The 22,287-nt window shown below is 52.2% G+C and overlaps 2 protein-coding genes across 3 annotated transcripts in view; one reads left to right on the top strand and one right to left on the bottom strand.

Annotated features, from left to right (window-relative positions):
• The window catches only part of LOC127002003 (fibrinogen-like protein 1), a 123,947-nt gene that overhangs the window by 79,646 nt on the left and 22,014 nt on the right, over positions 1–22,287 (top strand). The window lies entirely within an intron of this gene.
• LOC127002005 (zinc finger protein 782-like) lies at positions 1,156–18,603 on the bottom strand. Its single transcript, XM_050867326.1, has 2 exons — positions 18,283–18,603; positions 1,156–3,885 (listed from the first exon to the last, which is right to left on the bottom strand). Exon 2 carries the CDS (start codon positions 3,323–3,325, stop codon positions 2,498–2,500), a length of 828 nt encoding a protein of 275 aa, XP_050723283.1. The 5' UTR covers positions 3,326–3,885; positions 18,283–18,603; the 3' UTR covers positions 1,156–2,497.

Genomic DNA, 22,287 nt, shown 5'->3' with positions numbered 1-22,287 from the left:
TTATTTGTCAACGTTTTGACTCGTTCATGAGTCATCATCAGGGACACAAAATCATGATAAAACAATACAAACAATGTGTGTGAAATTAAAAGGCACTACATGTGAAAATTTAGGTGATAAGTACATATTTGATTGTGGGTACGCTCTTTGAAAAGAAAACGGTAAGTTATGACAGAAAACTGCAAAGAAAAGGCGTAACTTAACGATATAGAAAACACCGGGAAAAGAAAACTTAAACGAACTTCTAAAAGCACGCTAGTGGTATAAAAGATTCCTGTGGGCGGAGTGAAGGCTGCAGTCGTCGTATGAGAAGCGACTCAGCTATTAAGCGTGACATGTTGTGTGAGGAGGAGTTGTACAAAATAGTAAAATCTTTGCTATATATAGGGTGATCCGAATCATGACTGTGGGTTGGAATAGTGGAGTGAGTTGGTTTGGAGAGTCGGTTGTTGGTCCAGTACGAGATCCCCTTGTGCTCCGAGATCCTGGTGATGAGCTGGCGTTTGGTGTGACCAACATAAGTAGCATTACGGCTACTACAGTTGTAAAGGTATACCACCGCAGATCTCACAGCACAAGGAATCACATCCTTGACCCAAAACCAATCACCTACTTTTGATTGTGGTTTAAATATGATTCGCAGAGATATTTGTGGATAAAATTCTTGCATTAGACGTTGTACTTTCTTCTTCAGAGTTAAGCTTCGTTTACCGAGATATGGAATGGGAAAATATAACACAGCCCGATTGACACTTGTGATGGCCTTGGGAGGAAGTTTTACTTTATCTAAATGAATACCAATATATTTATGAAGAAAGCTGGATGGGAAACCATTGTCTCTGAGTAGTCCCCTCAAGAACTGTAATTCATCGTGCAGCTTAAAATAATTGGAGCAAATTCAATAAGCTCGGGTCGCCAGTGATAGAACTAAGTTTTGTTTAAACTGTGACGAAATAAAAGAATCAAATCTAGTCCTCAGACCCGTGTCCGTTGGCTTTCTATAAACTGAAGTAGAAAATGTGTTGTCAACTTTAGTAACCTCATCATCAAGGAAGGGTAATGTTTTACCATCTCTCTCTAGCTCTGAAGTAAATTTAATATTAGTGTGCTGAGAATTTAAGTAATCAAAGAACAACGGGACGTGACATGGAGACAAAAAAAAAAAACAAAAAAAAAAGCATCTACGTAGCGTCTATGGAGGAGTGTCTTAAAATGAGGGGGACAATTATTCACACAAGTAGCTTCCGTTATCAAAAGTAGTATATTCAACTATTGATCGAGATCCCTGACTGATCCGGAGAAATTATTGTTGAGTAAAGGCTTAAAGTTTTCGCTCCCAGTCAACAAACCAAAGTTTCTGTCTCATTTTCTTCCTTTTGAACGTCTAGCCAAAATGTTGGAAAATTTCACTCCTTATGGATCCCATGGCAAAACTAAAGATTTCTTTAAACAATCGTTCAAACATATTGCCCTCTCTACTTTCTATTCTAATCCCACATTGTCAATCTCTAGACGAAGATGAAGTTGCCATTTTACGGAAACTCGCGCCAGATCAAGATTTTATTGTATGCAAGCCTGACAAGGGTAATGGAGTTGTTTTACTCGATAGGAAGGATTACATAGACAAAATGGAGAACATACTGAACGATTCACCAAAGTTTGTCAAAGTGAACGACCAAACCTTTCCACTTTTGCTCAAACAGGAGGATAGAATCAATAACCATTTACAGACTTTTAAATCTAAAGGTGTTTTAACAATGACATGTATAACCATTTACATATATCCGGTGCTCAACCTGGCATAATGTATGCACACACACACATATTGATGTTTTAAGATAAATTTGCACTTATCTTTGGGACTGGACGCTTATTTCTGTGAGAGAACACAGTACTACATGACAAAACGGTCATTCCAGCGGGGGCTTTGCAGCTCTGCTGCAGGCCTGTCTGTCCCTCACGCCAGATTGGAGAGCTGCAGGGAAGGCACACTTAGAAGACTTAGTGTAAACTGTTGAAGTGCTGACAGACAAAGAGAAAAATAGCAATGAGCAAATTTCCAACCAACAAAAGACAACTTATGCCATTAAGGGTTAATCAGAAGACGTCGTCCACCAGTCACAGGCAGCCGGGGGTGAGAACAGGGAGCACACCACACTGGCACACACACACATTACTTGTTACAATGGGTCAGTGTGCTCCTTTACACCACACACTGCCCTCCACCACCACCACCACCACCTCAGCCGGGGGTGAGAACAGGGAGCACACCACACTGGCACACACACACTACTTGTTACAATGGGTCAGTGTGCTCCTTCATGTCACACACTGCCCTCCACCACCACCACCACCTCAGCCGGGGGTGAGAACAGGGAGCACACCACACTGGCACACACACACACTACTTGTTACAATGGGTCAGTGTGCTCCTTTACACCACAAACTGCCCTCCATCACCACCTCAGCCCCCACCTATACCCCCACACACAGCACCTCAGAAGTGGGTCTTCATGTGCTGGGCAATGTCCATCTTCATCTTGAAGTGCTTCCCACACACATCACACTTGAACTCTCTCAGGCCAGAGTGTCTGAAGATGTGACGCTCCAGGGTTTGCTTCCCTATAAACCTTTCTCCACATTCCAGACACTGATGAGGCCTTTCACCAGTGTGTTTGTAAGTGTGCACCTTGAGCTGACTCTTCCTAATGAATGTGTCTCCACAAACCCCACACTCATGAGGCCTTTCACCAGTGTGTGTACGCGTGTGTGTGTTGAGACTACTCTTATGTGTAAACCTTTCTCTGCAAACCCCACACTCATAAGGCCTTTCACCAGTGTGTTTACGCATGTGCGTGTTAAGGTTACTCTTCTCTGTAAACCTTTCTCCACACACCCTACATTCGTGAGGCCTTTGACCAGTGTGTGTAAGGGTGTGTGCGTTGAGTTTACTCGGGTATCTGAACCTTTTGCCACAGTGATGGCATTCAAGCGGTCTTTCACTAGTGTGTGTAAGGATGTGTTTGTTAATGTCACTCTGGTATGTGAACCTTTTGCCACACTCTTGGCATTCATGAGGCCTTTCACCAGTGTGTATAATGGTGTGTCTGTTGAGATTAGCCTTCGTACTGAACCTTTTGCCACACTCTTGGCATTCATGAGGTCTTTCACCAGTGTGTGTAAGGGTGTGTCTGTTGAGGGCACTCTGGTATCTGAACCTTTTGCCACAGTCTTGGCATTCATGGGGTCCTTCAGCAGAGTGTGTGGGTGTATTTGCTGAGGTCATCCTTCCCAGGGAGTCTTTCCCCACACGCTGGCCACTCATGGTTTCCCTCACCAGTGTGCGCAAGGCTGCGTCTGCTGAACTTGCTCCCAGTCTCAAATCTTGTCACACTCAAACTTTCCCTTTCCTTTGTGGCTGTAGATAAAAGCAGCAAGGTGTTGTTGTTGTTGTTCTTGACGTTGTTGGTGGTTTTGGTAGTATGGTTGCCATTGTTGTTGGTGTTGGTGGTGGTATTGTTGTTGTTGTTGGTGGTGGTGGTGGTTCTTCTGGTCTGGTCTGGACGTCGGAACACACAGGGTGCTGTGCTGTCCCTTGGTGCTGTGGTCCTCTCCTCAGGCCCTCACCTCAGCACCAGCACCAGTGGTGGCCGTCTGGACACACAGGGCGCTGTGCTGTCCCTTGGTGCTATGGTCCTCTCCTCAGGCTCTCACCTCAGCACCAGCACCAGAGATAGCCGTCGGACCACATAGGGTGCTGTGGCATCCCTTGGAAGTGTGGTCCTCTCCTCAGGGTCTCACCTCAGCACCAGCACCAGTGGTGGCTGTCGGGACACACAGGGTGCTGTGCTGTCCCTTGGTGCTGTGCCAGGTCAACACCACCTCCTATAACACAAGAGATGAGGTGTTAGTGCAGTGCTTTGTTCCATTACAAGGATACAAGACATGAGAGTGAAACACTCACCAAAGTCCCGTCACATCCATGCACTGTAATCCCTCCCATATCCGGACGGCACAGTAATCTCTCCCATATCTGGATGGCCCATGTCTGGACACTCAGTGTACCCGGATACTGGGTTCTGGCTCTGTTACCTGCCTGTGCTATCACACTGTTACCTGCCTGTGCCATCACACTGTTACCTGCCTGTGCCATCACACTGTTACCTGCCTGTGCCATCACACTGTTACCTGCCTGTGCCATCACACTGTTACCTGCCTGTGCCATCACACTGTTACCTGCCTGTGCCATCACACTGTTACCTGCCTGTGCCATCACACTGTTACCTGCCTGTGCCATCACACTGTTACCTGCCTGTGCCATCACACTGTTACCTGCCTGTGCTATCGCACTGTTACCTGCCTGTGCCATCACACTGTTACCTGCCTGTGCCATCACACTGTTACCTGCCTGTGCCATCACACTGTTACCTGCCTGTGCTATCGCACTGTTACCTGCCTGTGCCATCACACTGTTACCCGCCCGTGCATCACACCGTTACCCGCCTGTGCTATCACACTGTTACCTGCCTGTGCCATCACACCGTTACCCGCCCGTGCCATCACACCGTTACCCGCCCGTGCCATCACACCGTTACCCGCCTGTGCCATCACACCGTTACCTGCCCGTGCCATCACACCGTTACCTGCCTGTGCCATCACACCGTTACCTGCCCGTGCCATCACACTGTTACCCGCCTGTGCCATCACACCGTTACCTGCCCGTGCTATCACACTGTTACCTGCCCGTGCCATCACACTGTTACCCGCCCGTGCCATCACACCGTTACCCGCCCGTGCCATCACACTGTTACCCGCCCGTGCTATCGCACTGTTACCTGCCCGTGCTATCGCACCGTTACCCGCCCGTGCCATCACACTGTTACCCGCCTGTGCCATCGCACTGTTACCCGCCCGTGCCATCACACTGTTACCTCGTGCCATCACACCGTTACCTGCCCGTGCCATCACACTGTTACCCGCCTGTGCCATCGCACCGTTACCTGCCTGTGCCATCGCACCGTTACCCGCCCGTGCCATCACACCGTTACCCGCCCGTGCCATCGCACTGTTACCCGCCTGTGCTATCGCACCGTTACCCGCCCGTGCCATCACACTGTTACCTGCCCGTGCTATCGCACTGTTACCCGCCCAGCCATCGCACCGTTACCCGCCCGTGCCATCACACCGTTACCTGCCCGTGCCATCGCACCGTTACCCGCCTGTGCTATCGCACTGTTACCTGCCTGTGCTATCGCACTGTTACCCGCCTTGCCATCACACCGTTACCCGCCTGTGCCATCACACTGTTACCCGCCTGTGCTATCGCACCGTTACCCGCCTGTGCCATCACACCGTTACCCGCCCGTGCCATCGCACCGTTACCCGCCTGTGCCATCACACCGTTACCCGCCTGTGCCATCACACCGTTACCTGCCTGTGCTATCGCACTGTTACCTGCCTGTGCCATCACACTGTTACCTGCCTGTGCTATCACACTGTTACCTGCCTGTGCCATCACACTGTTACCTGCCTGTGCCATCACACTGTTACCTGCCTGTGCTATCACACTGTTACCTGCCTGTGCCATCACACTGTTACCTGCCTGTGCCATCACACTGTTACCTGCCTGTGCTATCGCACTGTTACCTGCCTGTGCCATCACACTGTTACCTGCCTGTGCTATCAGACGGCGCCAAATGTTCTTCACCAGCGATGCAGCGATCTATCTGTGCCCCCACCTCTGTAGTCTTCTCTATCTCCTTCCCTCCCTTCCTCCCTCCCCCCTGTCTGTGCCCCCACCTCTGTATTCTTCTCTATCTCCTTCCCTCCCTTCCTTCCTCCCCCCTGTCTGTGCCCCCACCTCTGTAGTCTTCTCTGTCTCCTTCCCTCCCTTCCTCCCTCCCCCCTGTCTGTGCCCCCACCTCTGTAGTCTTCTCTGCCCCCTTCCTCCCCCCTGTCTGTGCCCCCACCTCTGTAGTCTTCTGTCTCCTTCCTCCCCCCTGTCTGTGCCCCCACCTCTGTAGTCTTCTCTGTCTCCTTCCTTCCCCCTGTCTGTGCCCCCACCTCTGTAGTAGTCTGTCTCCTTCCTCCCCCCTGTCTGTACCCCCACCTCTGTAGTCTTCTCTGTCTCCTTCCCTCCCCCTGTCTGTGCCCCCACCTCTGTAGTCTTCTCTGTCTCCTTCCTTCCCTCCCCCTGTCTGTACCCCCACCTCTGTAGTCTTGTCTGTCTCCTCCCTTCCTTCCCCACTGTCTGTGCCCCCCACCTCTATAGTCTCCTCTGTCTCCTTCCTTCCCTCCCCCTGTCTGTACCCCCCATCTCTAGTCTTCTCTGTCTCCTTCCTTCCTTCCCCTGTCTGTGCCCCCACCTCTGTAGTCTTCTCTGTCTCCTTCCTTCCCTTCCCCCTGTCTGTGCCCCCACCTCTGTAGTCTTCTCTGTCTCCTTCCTTCCCTCCCCCTGTCTGTACCCCCACCTCTGTAGTCTTCTCTGTCTCCTTCCTTCCTCCCCTGTCTGTACCCCCACCTCTGTAGTCTTCTCTGTCTCCTTCCTTCCCCTCCCCTGTCTGTGCCCCCACCTCTGTAGTCTTCTGTCTCCTTCCTTCCTTCCTTCCCCCCTGTCTGTACCCCCCACCTCTGTAGTCTTCTGTCTCCTTCCCTCCCCTGTCTGTGCCCCCACCTCTGTAGTCTTCTCTGTCTCCTTCCCTCCCCTGTCTGTTCCCCCACCTCTGTAGTCTTCTCTGTCTCCTTCCTTCCTTCCCCTGTCTGTGCCCCCACCTCTGTAGTCTTCTCTGTCTCCTTCCTTCCCTCCCCTGTCTGTGCCCCCCACCTCTGTAGTCTTCTCTGTCTCCTTCCTTCCCTCCCCTGACTGTACCCCACCCTCTGTAGTCTTCTCTGTCTCCTTCCTTTCCTCCCCTGTCTGTACCCCCCACCTCTGTAGTCTTCTCTGTCTCCTCCTTCCCTCCCCTGTCTGTACCCCCACCTCTGTAGTCTTTTCTGTCTCCTTCCTTCCTTCCCCCTGTCTGTGCCCCCCACCTCTGTAGTCTCCTCTGTCTCCTTCCTTCCTCCCCCTGTCTGTGCCCCCACCTCTGTAGTCTTCTGTCTCCTTCCGTCCCTCCCCCTGTCTGTACCCCCACCTCTGTAGTCTTCTCTGTTTCCTTCCCTTCCCCCTGTCTGTGCCCTCACCTCTGTAGTCTTCTCTGTCTCCCTTCCTCCCCCTGTCTGTACCCCACCTCTGTAGTCTTCTCTGTCTCTTCTTCCCCTCCCCCCTGTCTGTGCCCCCACCTCTGTAGTCTTCTCTGTCTCCTTCCTTCCTTCCCCCTGTCTGTGCCCCCACCTCTGTAGTCTTCTCTGTCTCCTTCCTTCCCTCCCCCTGTCTGTACCCCCCCACCTCTGTAGTCTTCTGTTCTCCTTCCTTCCCCTGTCTGTGCCCCTCACCTCTGTAGTCTTCTCTGTCTCCATCCTTCCCTCCCCCTGTCTGTACCCCCACCTCTGTAGTCTTCTCTGTCTCCTTCCTTCCTTTCCCCTGTCTGTGCCCCCACCTCTGTAGTCTCTCTCTCTGTCTCCTTCCTTCCCTCCCCCTGTCTGTACCCCCACCTCTGTAGTCTTCTCTGTCTCCTTCCTTCCCTCCCCCTGTCTGTACCCCCACCTCTGTAGTCTTCTCTGTCTCCTTCCTTCCCTCCCCCCTGTCTGTACCCCCACCTCTGTAGTCTTCTCTGTCTCCTTCCTTCCCTCCCTCTGTCTGTACCCCCACCTCTGTAGTCTTCTCTGTCTCCTTCCTTCCCTTCCTTCCTCCCCCCTGTCTGTGTCACCACCTCTAAAGTCTTCTCAGTCTCCTTCCTTCCCTCCACTCTGTCCGAGTCTCTCTCTCTCTCTCTCTCTCTCTCTCTCTCTCTCTCTCTCTCACCTTCCTTTCCTCTTCCTGGGCGTGTCAGGTGTGTGGGGGCTGCTGGACATGTGGCGGTAATTATGGTGTGCGCACTCCTACCACTCTACCTGACTCGCCCATTACAATGATAATAACAACAAAAATAATAAAGTTACGCCACCCCCCCACACACACCATCCACGGGCAGGCAGGCGGCGTGATCCCCTAGAACCCCCTTTCCCAACCCTTGGGTCGCGACCCCAAGTGGGGTCGTCAAGCGTTTTTCCTGGGGTCGCCAAGACCTCAAAATATCAAACATGGTGTTGTTATGTTATAATAACAAATATACAACTTAACTAGTGGGGTCGCGGTCATGTCTAGAGGTGCATAATTGGGGTCACCTGAAAAAAAGGTTGGGAACCACTGCCCTAGAACAACCACACGGGCACCAGTCACTCACAGGGGCCCACACCGAACACCGAGGGGAGGAGGGAACGAGGCAGGGCACCAAGGTTACACGTTCAACACTAATTTCTAGTTTAATGACAGGTTCCTCACACAGTACAGCAACTTCCAAGGGCACAGAACAGTTAGTTAATCAGGCACAGTACAGGGGCACGGCAGACACGCACACCGGATGCACACAGCTCGCGAGCGGAGCACACAGCTGAACCCTCTCTGAGCCCAGACACGCCACCCTCAACTGCCCCTCAGCCACCCTTGTTCGCAACAGCCGACTCAGCACTTCCTGCCCGGCGGCCGGTGGCCCCGGGCTCCCCTCTGTCTCTCTTGTCCCAACAAGTAGAGTTGCACCATGCTGAGCTAACATTGCATCATGCTACAACTTCATCACATTACACATACAATCATTCACATACAGCACATTCGTAACACTATCCCCTCCGTTCAAAGGCAGTCGACCCGGCTGCCCCAACATTCAACAAGCAAAACACATGAAATAAATCAAACTAATCAGTCCCCTGGGACATCACTAAAGTCTCTTAACCATCCCGGCCGTCGCCTCTCTCGCCGAGGGCGCCGCTGGGGAGATGCGGGCGGCGGCAGGCAGGCGGTGGCACCCAGAGCGGCGGCGTCGGCCCCAAGTCCTTGCTCAGGGTCATCACTGACGTCTGCCGCTTCGCTCGAACCGCCCATGTTCTCGTTCGCCCCTTGGTCGACCTCTGACACGTCCTCGTCGCTGCTGCTGGGGCTTACGTCCTCTCCTGCGCCGGTCGTATGTCTCCTTCATGGCCTGGCCTGCCACCTTGAGCTTGCCCCGTACGCGTCGGTGCACCTCAGCCAGGCTTTCCTGCAGTGCCGCTGCGAAGCCAGAGGTGACGGTGGGCAAGCTCACGTCGGGAGGCCGCCCCGTGGCCAAATCCACCGGTAGCCTGAGCTCCCGGCCGAACATTGAACACAGAAAAATACATGCAATACACATAAATCAGTCTGTCCTCCATAGTCTCTTCTCGCGCCCCCAAGGGGCTCCGCCTGTCAGCCACGCCATTGACCAGCCACCAGTCCTCAGTGGGCTCTTCCACGCCATCCGCTCCACGTGACGCTCGGGACAGTCGACACCGGCTCCTGGCCTCCACCCTCGGGGCAAGGTGCCCTCGCTCAGCCGTGACTACCTCCCCACGCAGCCATGCTCGAAAATCTCCTGGAAGCAAAGGGCACCACTCCGGTCACCCTCTCCAGCTCCCGTCCGAGGCCACCACGAGCCTTACTGGCCTGCGTCAGGTAGTCGAGGCCCAGCAAGCACGGCTCGTCTCGATCGGCGACGTTCATCGGCCGGCGTTCCACAGCGCTGCCTACGCCAATACGAGCCTCCACTGGCCCCTCCAGCAGCACACACTACCCCGGGTCAGGCCTCGCCGAGCACTCCTCAGCCCCCGGTGTCCACTGTCACGCGTCGTGGCTGCAACCACTAAGCCTCCCACTGGCAACACGCTGGTCGGGCGGCGGCAGCTTACTCAAGGCGGGGCCCGAGGGCGGGAGACGGCTGGAAGTCGGCTCCCTTCTCCAGCCCGTTCGCGCTTCCCACCCGCGCCGCGTCCCTGGACCTGGGACAGGCACTCAAGCGGTGGCCTGACTGGCCACAGTCCTTACAGCGCGGCTGGAGGGCGTCGGGGCTCAGCCGGTCTAGGGAACGCGTCCTTCGCTCCCCCAGGCACCGACTGCACCTATTCCCCCTTTTGCCACAGCCCCCGCACGAGCCACGGAGGCCCTCCGGGCTCGCCTTCACCGACGCTGCCTTCATCTTCACCTTCGCCATCCGGCCCCGGAGGTCATGGCAGGGCGGGGCGGCCGCCGCTAGGCCGCTGGTCGTCGTCAATGCCCCGAATTCCAAGGCCCTCGTTAGCGCGTCATCGGTCCACGGCAGGGGGTGAAAGTCCTCGCCAGTCTTGTCTCTCAGCGCCCGGCAGTCCGCACAGAAGGGCCGCGTGCCGTCCTTCTTCATATCCAGGACGACTGCTGAGAGCCACGGACTGTCTGTCCGCTCCATCACCCCCTGCGCCGCCAGCTCGTTGACGGCACGCTGCAGTTCCTCCCGCCTGGCCGGCGCGACACGTCGGGGCGGGCTCCTGGTGGGCGCACCATTTCCCGTGCTGATGTTGTGCTTCACCAACCCCGTGCAGCCCAGTAGATCCAATCCACCCCCGCTGAACACGTCCGCGCACCGAGCCAGGGTGTGGCGCACCTTCGTCTGCGCCTCCGTCAGGTGAGCGGCGCTCCGGTGCGCCGAATCCTCCAGGAAGTCGGGCAGCGGCCTCACAGCGGCCGACTCCGCGCTCCCCGACGCCTCCTCTTGTTGTTCCACCTCTTCACAGGTGCCCAGCTTGGCACCAGCGGGTACTTTCCGAGCCTCGTCGGAGGAGTTAGCCACCAGCACCGTGACTGACTCCTCCCCCGCTCCTTCGAGACTCCGTCCGGCTGCCACACCATCAGGCAGCTGCAGGCCCTCCGTGGACTCCACCGCGCCTTCCGCTGCCATCGCGTCCGACCGGCAACACAGGACCCTGGCCTCCGTCCCCGGGGCAAGGTGCAGTCGCTCCGCCGCGACTACCTCTGCACAGCCGACCTTCGGGAGCAAAGGCGCCTGTCCGCGCAGCTTCTCCAGCTCCCGTCCAGGGTCGGCACAGGCCTCGCCCTGCGGCAGGTAGTCGAGGCCCAGCACGCACGGCTCGTCTCGATCGGCGACGTCCGTCGGCCGGCGCTCCACAGCGCTGCCTACGCCGAAACGAGCCTCCACTGGGCCCTCAGACTGCACGCAGTGCCCCGTGACGCCACACAGCCTCTGTGGCGCGTCCTGGAGTCGTGTAGCGGCCAGCATGTCAGGCCGCCCTAAGGTCCTCTCGGCGCTCCCCACCAAGCGGCCGGGCCCGTCCACTGAGCCCCGTAGCGCTGTTGTCAGCCGCAGCGCCTTCTCATCCTCACCCCAGCCCTGGGCAGCAGCTGGCATCTTGAACTGGGCCTCCCATGCCAACTTCCCGTCGTCCCCCGCTGGCTTAAGCCTCCCTGAGCGCCGGGAGGCTGGGGGGCCGCAGAGGAGAGCGGGCGAACCACGTGGGCTGCAAGCCGGCCGGCATGGCGGAGAGGGAGGCGGTGAGAGGGGCAACGAGGCAGAGTTAATGGGTCCGACTCCAGCACCAGCTGGACCCAAGGGAGCGGCTCCGACGGCTCCCCAGCCTCCTGCAGCCTCCACCGGCGCCGCCACGACGCCACCAGGCTTCAGGGGCCCTTGCCAGGGGCCCCACGCGGAGCCCCGCCAGTCCGGTACCCGTGCACCCTCCGCCAGCACGCTGCACACGTGACGCTTCTTGTTCCTCCCCGCACCACGTTGCCACCTCTCGCTGCTCCCATGGGAGAGAGAGCGAACTACGTGACCTGCGAGTCGGCTGGCATGGAGGAGAGGGAGGGGGTGAGGGAGGCAACGAGGCGGGGGCTCCCCAACCTCCTGCGGCAGCTACTGGTTCCGCCACGACGCTACCAGGCTCCAGGAGTCCTTGCCAGGGGCCCCAGATAGGCCCCTGCAGGACCGCCGCCCCGGCGCTTCCTGCCAGAACTGAGCCTTCTTCCTCCGCGTGCGACGGTGCCACCTCTCGCAGCTGCCTCTCCGCCTCCCTCAGGCCTCGGACCTCGCCTTCCTGGGTCCTCACCTCCTCCAGCCGTTCACTCCTCGCGCTGTCGCAGCCCTGGTCGGTGTACTGCTGGGTTTCCACCTTCAGCGACGAGAAACAGCTCTGGAGGACCTTGGCAAGATGGCGTGCCCTCTCGTCTGCCCTCTGAGCCTGCTCGCGTGCCCTCTCGTCTGCCCTCTGATCTATCTCGGCCAGCATGGCAGCGAACAAGTCCATCTGGCCCGGCTTCACCTCACCCGCGTCAGCCTCGGCCTTGCCCGTCTTCTCACCCTCACGGCGACCATTGGGGGACGCCATGACGACTCGGCGCGCTTCACTTTTCACTTATCCCCACTCCTTTGACACCAAGTGTTACGCCACCCCCCCACACACACCATCCACGGGCAGGCAGGCGGCGTGATCCCCTAGAACAACCACACGGGCACCAGTCACTCACAGCGGCCCACACCGAACACCGAGGGGAGGAGGGAACGAGGCAGGGCACCAAGGATACACGTTCAACACTAATTTCTAGTTTAATGACAGGTTCCTCACACAGTACAGCAACTTTCAAGGGCACAGAACAGTTAGTTAATCAGGCACAGTACAGGGGCACGGCAGACACGCACACCGGATGCACACAGCTCGCGAGCGGAGCACACAGCTGAACCCTCTCTGAGCCCAGACACGCCACCCTCAACTTCCCCTCAGCCACCCTTGCTCGCAACAGCCGACTCAGCACTTCCTGCCCGGCGGCCGGTGGCCCCGGGCTCCCCTCTGTCTCTCTTGTCCCAACAAGTAGAGTTGCACCATGCTGGGCTAACATTGCATCATGCTACAACTTCATCACATTTTTTTTTTTTTTTTTTTTTTTTTACAGCAAAGGAGACAGCTCAAGGGCACAAAAAAGTAAACATTAATAAAAATAAAAAAAAGCCCGCTACTCGCTGCTCCTAAAAAGAATCCAAAGAGGTGGCCGAAAGATAAGTCAGTTTCGGGAGGAGAGGTGTCCTGATACCCTCCTCTTGAAAGAGTTCAAGTCGTAGGCAGGAGAAATACAAATGAAGGAAGATTGTTCCAGAGTTTACCAGCGTGAGGGATGAAAGAGTGAAAATGCTGGTTAACTCTTGCATAAGGGGTTTGAACAGTATAGGGATGAGCTAGAGTAGAAGGTCGAGTACAGCGGGGCCGCAGAGGCATGCAGTTAGCAAGTTCAGAAGAGCAGTCAGCATAAAAATATCGATAAAAGATAAAGAGACAACATTGCGGCGGAATTTAAGAGGTAGAAGACTATCAGTATGAGGAGGAGAGCTGATGAGACGAAAAGCCTTTGCCTCCACTCTGTCCAGAAGAGCTGTGAGTGGAGCCCCCACACATGAGATGCATACTCCATACGAGGGTGGACAAGGCCCCTGTATATGGACAGCAACTGTGCAGGGGAGAAGAACTGGCGGAGACGGTACAGAACGCCCAGCCTCGAGGAAGCTGATTTAGTAAGAGATGAGATATGAAGTTTCCAGTTGAGATTTTGAGTTAAGGATAGACCGAGGATGTTTAGTGTTGAGGAAGGTGATAGCTGGGTGTTGTCAAAGAATAGGGGATAGTTGTTTGGAAGATTGTGTCGAGTGGATAGGTGGAGAAACTGTGTTTTTGAGGCGTTGAAGGACACCAGGTTCTTCTTGCCCCAATCGGAAATAATAGTAAGGTCTGAGGCTAAACGTTCTGCAGCCTCCAGCCTTGAGTCGTTAAGTTCCTGAAGGGTGGGTCTTCTATTAAAAGAAGTTGAATAATGCAGAGTGGAATCATCGGCGTAGGAATGGATAGGACAGTTCGTTTTGGAAAGAAGATCATCAATGAACAACAGAAAGAGAGTGGGAGATAGGACAGAACCCTGTGGGACACCACTGTTAATAGCTTTCAGGGAAGAACAGTGACCGTCTACCACGGCAGAAATAGAACGGTCAGAAAGGAAACTGGAGATAAAGGTACAGAGAGAAGGATAGAAACCGTAGGAGGGTAGTTTAGAAAGCAAAGATTTGTGCCAGACCCTATCAAAAGCTTTTGATATGTCCAGCGCAATAGCAAAAGTTTCACCGAAACGGCTAAGAGAGGATGACCAAGAGTCAGTTAAGAAGGCTAGGAGATCACCAGTAGAACGCCCCTTGCGGAACCCATACTGGCGATCAGATAGAAGGTCAGAAGTGGAAAGGTGCTTTTGAATCTTACGGTTAAGGATTGATTCAAAAGCTTTAGATAGACAAGAAAGTAAAGCAATAGGACGGTAGTTTGAGGGATTGGAGCGGTCACCCTTCTTAGGTACAGGCTGTGTGAAGGCATACTTCCAGCAAGAAGGAAAGGTAGATGTTGACAGGCAGAGGCGAAAGAGTTTGACCAGGCACATACAATCATTCACATACAGCACATTCGTAACAATAATAATAAGGTAAATCTTAAGAATTACCACTCCAACCCCTCCACCTCTCCAGCCCCCCTACCCCCCCAACACAAGCCTGGGAATCTGTGGGGAGCAGAGTTTTCTTTTGAGGGGAGGGCAAAATCACTGAAAAATGAGCTTCCAAAATTTCCTAGAAAAATCCCGAAATTTGGGAAAATTCCCTAGTCTCGAAAGTAAGGAAAGTCCCTAATGCATACTCTTGTAATCTATTCCAACATAACCTAGCAGCCGCCGCAGCCAGTCTGTTGACCATGACAATACTGACGGTTAACCCGTCCATTTCTGCTAAGTTGATGCTAGATCATTGTTACCGAGTACTTTGTGGTGCAAAATATACCAATTTGTGACAGCTGTCATCCAGCCCTGACGCTCCTACTGTCAAATGACCCGGGAGTGACCTACCGATTGCTGCCTATTATCATGGCCTCCATTTTACTCAAATTTTTAGTTGCGCGCTTTGAACAATATCCGGTTTTTTTCTTCTATGATACGTGCTTGTCACAGCTTGATGCGCCCACGAGACACCAAATAGCGCATCTCATGTGACACGCCCGTGTCACTTTTCGAATACGGTGGATTAAATAGGTTTAAGAAACTTTCATCAAAGTTTCGGGACTAGGGATTTTTCCCGCTTTTAGGGAAATTTTGGAGGCCTACATTTCAGTCAGTTTGCCTTCTCACACCCAAAACCCAGATTCCCCATAGGTTCCCAGGCTCTCAATATAACGCTGTCAAGGCTGTTGAGTGTTAAGTGTACAGCGCATCCCATGTGGCCCGTGTCACTGTTCGAATATGGTGGTATTGAAGGGACTTGGTTTTGGGTTATTTGACAGCGCAATGTGGCGCGAGGTGCCTCCTGAGGGATACCAATAAAGAGGCTAAACAGTCCGTTAACACTTGCCGACAGGTGAAGTAGAATGATAATTTAAGGAGACTAAAGAAGAGTTGAGTGTCGATGTATCCGTCCTTCTTGGCGGCCCGAGGAAGACTGCTAGATAGCTGGCTACGTGGCAGCGTGATACTCCCCGCGTAGTAACACTTCATGAATGTAATCGTTTAAAATTATAAAATACAAATACTTGCACCATTATTTGCTTTAATATAGAGAAGATAATAACGTAACGTAGAACTCGTAAAGACCGTTTTATGTCCGAGATCGTAATGATCCATGCGCCTTCTGGATATTACTGACTTAGGAACTAATTTGTATGGTGTCCTGCAAGGCAGCTATGAGGCTCGGTCTGTCTATAGAGGCACTCGTGAAACAATAACAATGGACTTTGAAAATCGAAGCCACCCAACTTTATAATGAACGAGGCTTGCCCCCCTGGGCCCTCCCCAAGGTAAAACGTATACAAAAATGCATTATGATAATAATTCTTTCACGTGCTAAATACTACAGATATTGGTTTGGAGTGGTGCTCCCTAAGATTAACCATAATAATTCATTATTTATTATAATAATAATAATAATAGATGTTACTACTCATGGATATTACACTTGCCCTTCCCTTCCTCCCTCCACATCACTCCCTTTGCTTCCCTTTCCTTCCTCCACATCACTCCCTTCCTCCTTCCACATCACTCCCTTTGCTTCCCTTTCCTCCCTTCCTCCCTCCACATCACTCCCTTTGCTTCCCTTTCCTCCCTCCACATCACTCCCTTTCCTCCCTTCCTCCCTCCACATCACTCCCTTTGCTTCCCATTCCTCCCTCCACATCACTCCCTTTGCTTCCCTTTCCTCCCTCCACATCACTCCCTTTGCTTCCCTTTCCTCCCTCCACATCACTCCCTTTGCTTCCCTTTCCTCCCTCCACATCACTCCTTTGCTTCCTTTCCTCCTCCACATCACTCCCTTTGCTTCCTTTCCTCCCTCCACATCACCTTTGCTTCCTTTCCTCCCTCCACATCACTCCCTTTGCTTCCCTTTCCTCCCTCCACATCACTCCCTTTGCTTCCCTTTCCTCCCTCCACATCACTCCCTTTGCTTCCTTTCCTCCTCCACATCACCTTTGCTTCCCTTTCCTCCCCCACATCACTCCCTTTGCTTCCTTTCCTCCTCCACATCACTCCTTTGCTTCCTTTCCTACCTCCACATCACTCCTTTTGCTTCCCTTTCCTCCCTCCACATCACTCCCTTTGCTTCCCTTTCCTCCCTTCCTCCCTCCACATCACTCCCTTTGCTTCCCTTTCCTCCCTCCACATCACTCCCTTTGCTTCCCTTTCCTCCCTCCACATCACTCCCTTTCCTCCCTTCCTCCCTCCACATCACTCCCTTTGCTTCCCTTTCCTCCCTCCACATCACTCCCTTTGCTTCCCTTTCCTCCCTCCACATCCTCCCTTTGCTTCCTTCCTCCCTTCCTCCTCCACATCCTCCTTTGCTTCCCTTTCCTCCCTTCCTCCCTCCACATCACTCCCTTTCCTACCTTCCTCCCTCCACATCACTCCCTTTGCTCCCCATTCCTCCCTTCCTCCCTCCACATCACTCCCTTTGCTTCCCTTTCCTCCTTCCACATCACTCCCTTTCCTCCCTTCCTCCCTCCACATCACTCCCTTTGCTTCCCATTCCTCCCTTCCTCCCTCCACATCACTCCCTTTGCTTCCCTTTCCTCCCTTCCTCCCTCCACATCACTCCCTTTGCTTCCCTTTCCTCCCTTCCTCCCTCCACATCACTCCCTTTGCTTCCCTTTCCTCCCTCCACATCACTCTCTTTACTTCCCTTTCCTCCCTTCCCCCCTCCACATCACTCCCTTTGCTTACCTTTCCTCCCTCCACATCACTCCCTTTGCTTCCCTTTCCTCCCTTCCTCCCTCCACATCACTCCCTTTGCTTCCCTTTCCTCCCTTCCTCCCTCCACATCACTTCCTTTGCTTCCCTTTCCTCCCTCCACATCACTCCCTTTGCCTCCCTTTCCTTCCCTTTCCTCCCTCCACATCACTCCCTTTGCTTCCCTTTCCTCCCTTCCTCCCTCCACATCACTCCCTTTGCTTCCCTTTCCTCCCTCCACATCACTCCATTTGCTTCCCTTTCCTCCCTTCCTCCCTCCACATCACTCCCTTTCCTCCCTTCCTCCCTCCACATCACTCCCTTTGCTTCCCTTTCCTCCCTCCACATCACTCCCTTTCCTTCCCTTTCCTCCCTTCCTCCCTCCACATCACTCCCTTTGCTTCCCTTTCCTCCCTCCACATCACTCCCTTTGCTTCCCTTTCCTCCCTCCACATCACTCCCTTTGCTTCCCTTTCCTCCCTCCACATCACTCCCTTTCCTTCCCTTTCCTCCCTCCACATCACTCCCTTTGCTTCCCTTTCCTCCCTTCACATCACTCCCTTTGCTTCCCTTTCCTCCCTCCACATCACTCCCTTTGCTTCCCTTTCCTCCCTCCACATCACTCCCTTTGCTTCCCATTCCTCCCTTCCTCCCTCTACATCACTCCCTTTGCTTCCCTTTCCTCCCTCCACATCACTCCCTTTCCTTCCCTTTCCTCCCTTCCTCCCTCCACATCACTCCCTTTCCTCCCTTCCTCCCTCCACATCGCTCCCTTTGCTTCCCTTTCCTCCCTTCCTCCCTCTACATCACTCCCTTTGCTTCCCATTCCTCTCTCCACATCACTCCCTTTCCTTCCCTTTCCTCCCTTCCTCCCTCCACATCACTCCCTTTGCTTCCCTTTCCTCCCTCCACATCACTCCCTTTCCTTCCCTTTCCTCCCTCCACATCACTCCCTTTCCTTCCCTTTCCTCCCTTCCTCCCTCCACATCACTCCCTTTGCTTCCCTTTCCTCCCTCCACATCACTCCCTTTGCTTCCCTTTCCTCCCTCCACCTCACTCCCTTTGCTTCCCTTTCCTACCTTCTCCTTCTTTGTCTTCTTCAGTGTTTTAGGGGGCTGGTTAGGCCATGGGAGCCATGGGTCTTCTTCCTCCCGTGTCTTTGTTTACATTTTCTTGCTCTTGATCTTGATCTGGATGTCACATATGGCTTGGGATTCCTTCTCAGCCAGCAGCACAGCGTCTCCAACCATTACTTGGCCGCTGTGGACTTTCTACCTACCTCGAGGGACACACTCACCCTTCGAGTCACTCTAGGTCGACAATTCTTCCTAGAAAGAGGATTACTTTCAAAACGGCAGCTAAGTGTTCACTAGCGGTTTATTTGCAACTAGATTTAACCTTCGGCGCCGCTGGGATAATGGTAGTTGGCCGCTTGTGGCACTATTTTGCCGTGTCTCCAGTCCGTACTCTACAATGAGCTGGTGAGTCCCTTTCAGGAAGTACTCATGGGTGTTTGTGTCCTTGCGAGCAACAAATAGTTGGATTTTGCGGTAACGGTAATCGGCCGTACACGCTACACACACACACACTACTTCATTTTTTTAATTCAAAATTCATTATTAAAATAGAATATAATGCCTTAGTCCCCAGCTGTGGGGAGCCATAAATGGCCCCAGATCTGACTCCTTTTGTGGCGCCAACACTAATTAAGAGGTGTCCGGATAACTGTTCCAACTGTATCTTTATCAACTTTTGTAGCACGCGTGGCCTTTGCTCTACCTGTCATTCTGTGGAACACCACCTCTCCTCCTCAAACTTCATCTTCTCTTCTTTACCGAAACACAGGTCTCGGGGGCTACTGACAGTAATCTCTACTCTGTTTCCTTCTATTATCTCTATCCTAACTTTCAATCCGAAGCTGGATGTTGCATCTACGTACGCAACATCACTTACCCTCGTGCCCACGACCTTGACTCTTCAGAACTTTCCACCATCTATCTGGCTAAGACTTAATTGCCATCATATTACTAAATACATCTGTGCTGTTTATTTTTCACCTACCTCTACCAACTATGTAAAATTCTTTGACTATTTAAATTCCAAATGGGAGTACATCTTGACTCACACTTCCGTCCCTGAAAGCTTTGCCTTTCATCCTCTTTCACTCACCAGCCTGAACAAGCCAACAGCTTTGCTCTCCTCAATGATCTAGCGTAGTTGATTCAGCACCCTACACGTATTCCAACCTCCTTGGACACGCTCATCATTTTAGACCTCTTCCTAACCTCTAACCCTTCGTTAAACTCTATCAAACTGTTTTCTCCGTTGGGCTCCTCTGATCACAATCATACTTTTGTATTCTGTCCTATCGCTCATGTACAGCCTCTGGACCAACCGAGGAGGAGGTGCTTCTGTCATTTTGCTTCAGGTCAGGGGGACGACTTAAGAATGTATTTTTCTAACTTCCCTAGGAATGATTACTGCTTCCAGTACAGAGAGTGTGTACCGAGCAGTCACTGAGGTCTCTGGATTGGAGGCACACATTCTACGTACTTTCTTTACTCCTGTTAAAAAGCCTTGGTTCAGTCACGCTTGTTCTCGTGCTATCATATTAAGTGAGGCAGCTTTCATAAGGTACCTGAGCCTTCGTACTCCTGCTAATCATGATCTTTACACTTCTGCCCGGAATCATGCCAAATCTATTCTCCGACTTATCAAAAATTCTTTCATCCATAGAAAGTTCCACAACATTGCTTTTTTCTAATTCTTCTAGAGACTTCTAGCACCTAGCCAAAAATATATCTAATAATTTCACCTATTCATCTTTCCCTCCTCTCCATAGTCCCAACGGCAGCACAGCTGTCACTTTTGTTTCTAAAGCAGAACTCTTCGCTTATACTTTCTCTAAAAACTCCACTCTGGACGATTCTGGGCACATTCATCCTACTCATGCCCCCTCTGACTCCACTATGCTTGTTATTAAAGTTCTTAAGAGAGATGTTTTATAAGCCCTCTCTGGCTTCAATCCTCAGAAGGCTTACGAATCCAATGGAATGCCTCCTTTTGTAGTTAAAATCTGTGCTTCCGTGATGACACCCTGCCTGGTCAAACTCTTTCGTCTCCGTCTTCCAACATGTACCTTCCCATCTTGATGAAAGTATGCCTACATACAGCCTGTGCCTAAAAATGGTGACCGTTCCAATCTCTCAAAATATCGAACTATATCTTTACTTTCCTGTCTTTCTAAAGCTTTTGAATCAATACTTGACCAGAAAATTCTGAAACACCTATATCAACTTCTGACCTTCTGCATATTCGGAATGGATTCCGCAACGGTGATCTTCTTGCCTTCCTAACTGACTCCTAGTCATCCCCTCTTAGCTGTTTCAGTGAAACTCTTGCTGATGCCTTAAACATCTCAAAAGCTTTTGACAGTCTGGCACAAATCTTTGCTTTCCAAACTGCCATCCTACGTACGGATTCTATCCCTCTCCTCGTACTCTCCTCTCCAGTTTCCTCTCCGGCCGATCTATCACTGCTGTGGTAGACGGTCACTGTTCTTCCCCTAAACCTATCAACAGCGGTGTCCCGCAGGGCTCTGTCCTATCTCCCACTCTCTTTCTGTTATTCATTAATGATCTTTCCAAAACAGTCATATCCACTCGTACGCCGCTGACTCATATTTGCATTATTCAACATCTTTCAACACACTACCCACCTTACTGAAATTACATGGATGCCGCAGAACGCTTAACCTCGGATCCTGCTATCTTTTCTGATTGGAACAGAAGGAACTTAGTGTCCCTCAATGCCTCAAAAAACTCTCCACCTATCAACTCGACACAATCTTCCGAACACCTATTCCTTATTCTTCGATAACACACAATCACCTTCTACAGTGAACATTCTCGGTCTATCCTTTACTCAAAATCTGAACTGGAAACTTTTATATCTCTTTTTCGCTAAATCAGCTTCCTCGAGGTTAGGCGTTCTGTACCCTCTTCCCCAGTTATTTTCCCCCTCACAGATGTTTTTCATAAACAGGGGCCTTGTCCGCCCTCGTACGGAGTATGCATCTCATGTACTGGGGGGCTCCACACACACAGCTCTGCTAGACAGAGTGGAGTCAAAGGATTTTCGTTTCATCAGCTCCCCTCCTCTTACTAGCAGTCTTATACCTCTTAAATGTAAAAACGTTAAAAAATGTAAAAAAATGTGAAAAATGTAAAATAAAAAAAAAGGGGAGGGGTGTGGCGCCAGCCTGGTGGTAACTATTCTCGTTGCGACGCTTTGATGCTAACTTTGGTGATACCGGTACCGAGGCCCTTGGTGCCGGTACCAGTGCTGTTTAAGCTGGTGCCGGTGGTACTGGTACAGGTATCTGCCCAGCCATAGCACTGTAGAATTAGTAGCAGAATTAGACTAATGACAGTTGTTGTATAGCCTACAGCAATAAATATATGCCTGCACTGGTAAGCCATAAGGAGTTACACCCAAACCCTTCCCTCTATGCCCTTTACTGTCCAAATCCCTTACGCACGAGTTAACCAGCATCTTCACTCTTTCATCCTTCACGCTGGTAAACTCTGGAACAATCTTCCTTCATCTGTATTTCCTCCTGCCTACGACTTGAAGTCTTTCAAGAGGAAGGTTTCAGGACACCTCTCCTCCCGAAATTGACCTATCTTTCGGCCACTCCTCTTGACTCTTTTGTAGGGGCAGTGAGTAGCGGGCTTTTTTTCATTATTGTTTCTTTTTTTATTTTTGCCCTTGAACTGTTTCCTCTACTGTAAAAAAAAAATGCCATTAAGTGTTTATCATTCATCAGTTTACAGGCAAGCCTCACCCTTCTCTTTCTCCATTAGAAATACAGTAATGGCCAATTCACAAGGAAGCTACACCCAAGCTCCTCTCTTCTCCAGCTCAATGTGCATCATCGGCCAGTCCACGAGTTCTTCCCCATCAAGTAAATAATTATCATGAAATATACGACAGTGGTCAGTCCACAAGGAAGCCACGCCCCCCCCCCCCCTCCGACTTGGCTGCCTGTATTAAGTGGATGCGGAGTAAGGTATAGTTTGGGG

The sequence above is a fragment of the Eriocheir sinensis genome, chromosome 22, assembly GCF_024679095.1.
Source record: "Eriocheir sinensis breed Jianghai 21 chromosome 22, ASM2467909v1, whole genome shotgun sequence".
NCBI classification, from domain to species: Eukaryota; Metazoa; Arthropoda; class Malacostraca; order Decapoda; family Varunidae; genus Eriocheir; species Eriocheir sinensis.
The sequence above is the reverse complement of the archived record's forward strand: the minus strand, read 5'-3'. Positions and strand labels throughout refer to the sequence as shown.

Bases quoted from the DNA above. Each gene is read 5' to 3' on its own strand.
- LOC127002005 (XM_050867326.1), bottom strand. From the start codon at position 3,325: ATGAGTGGCCAGCGTGTGGGGAAAGACTCCCTGGGAAGGATGACCTCA.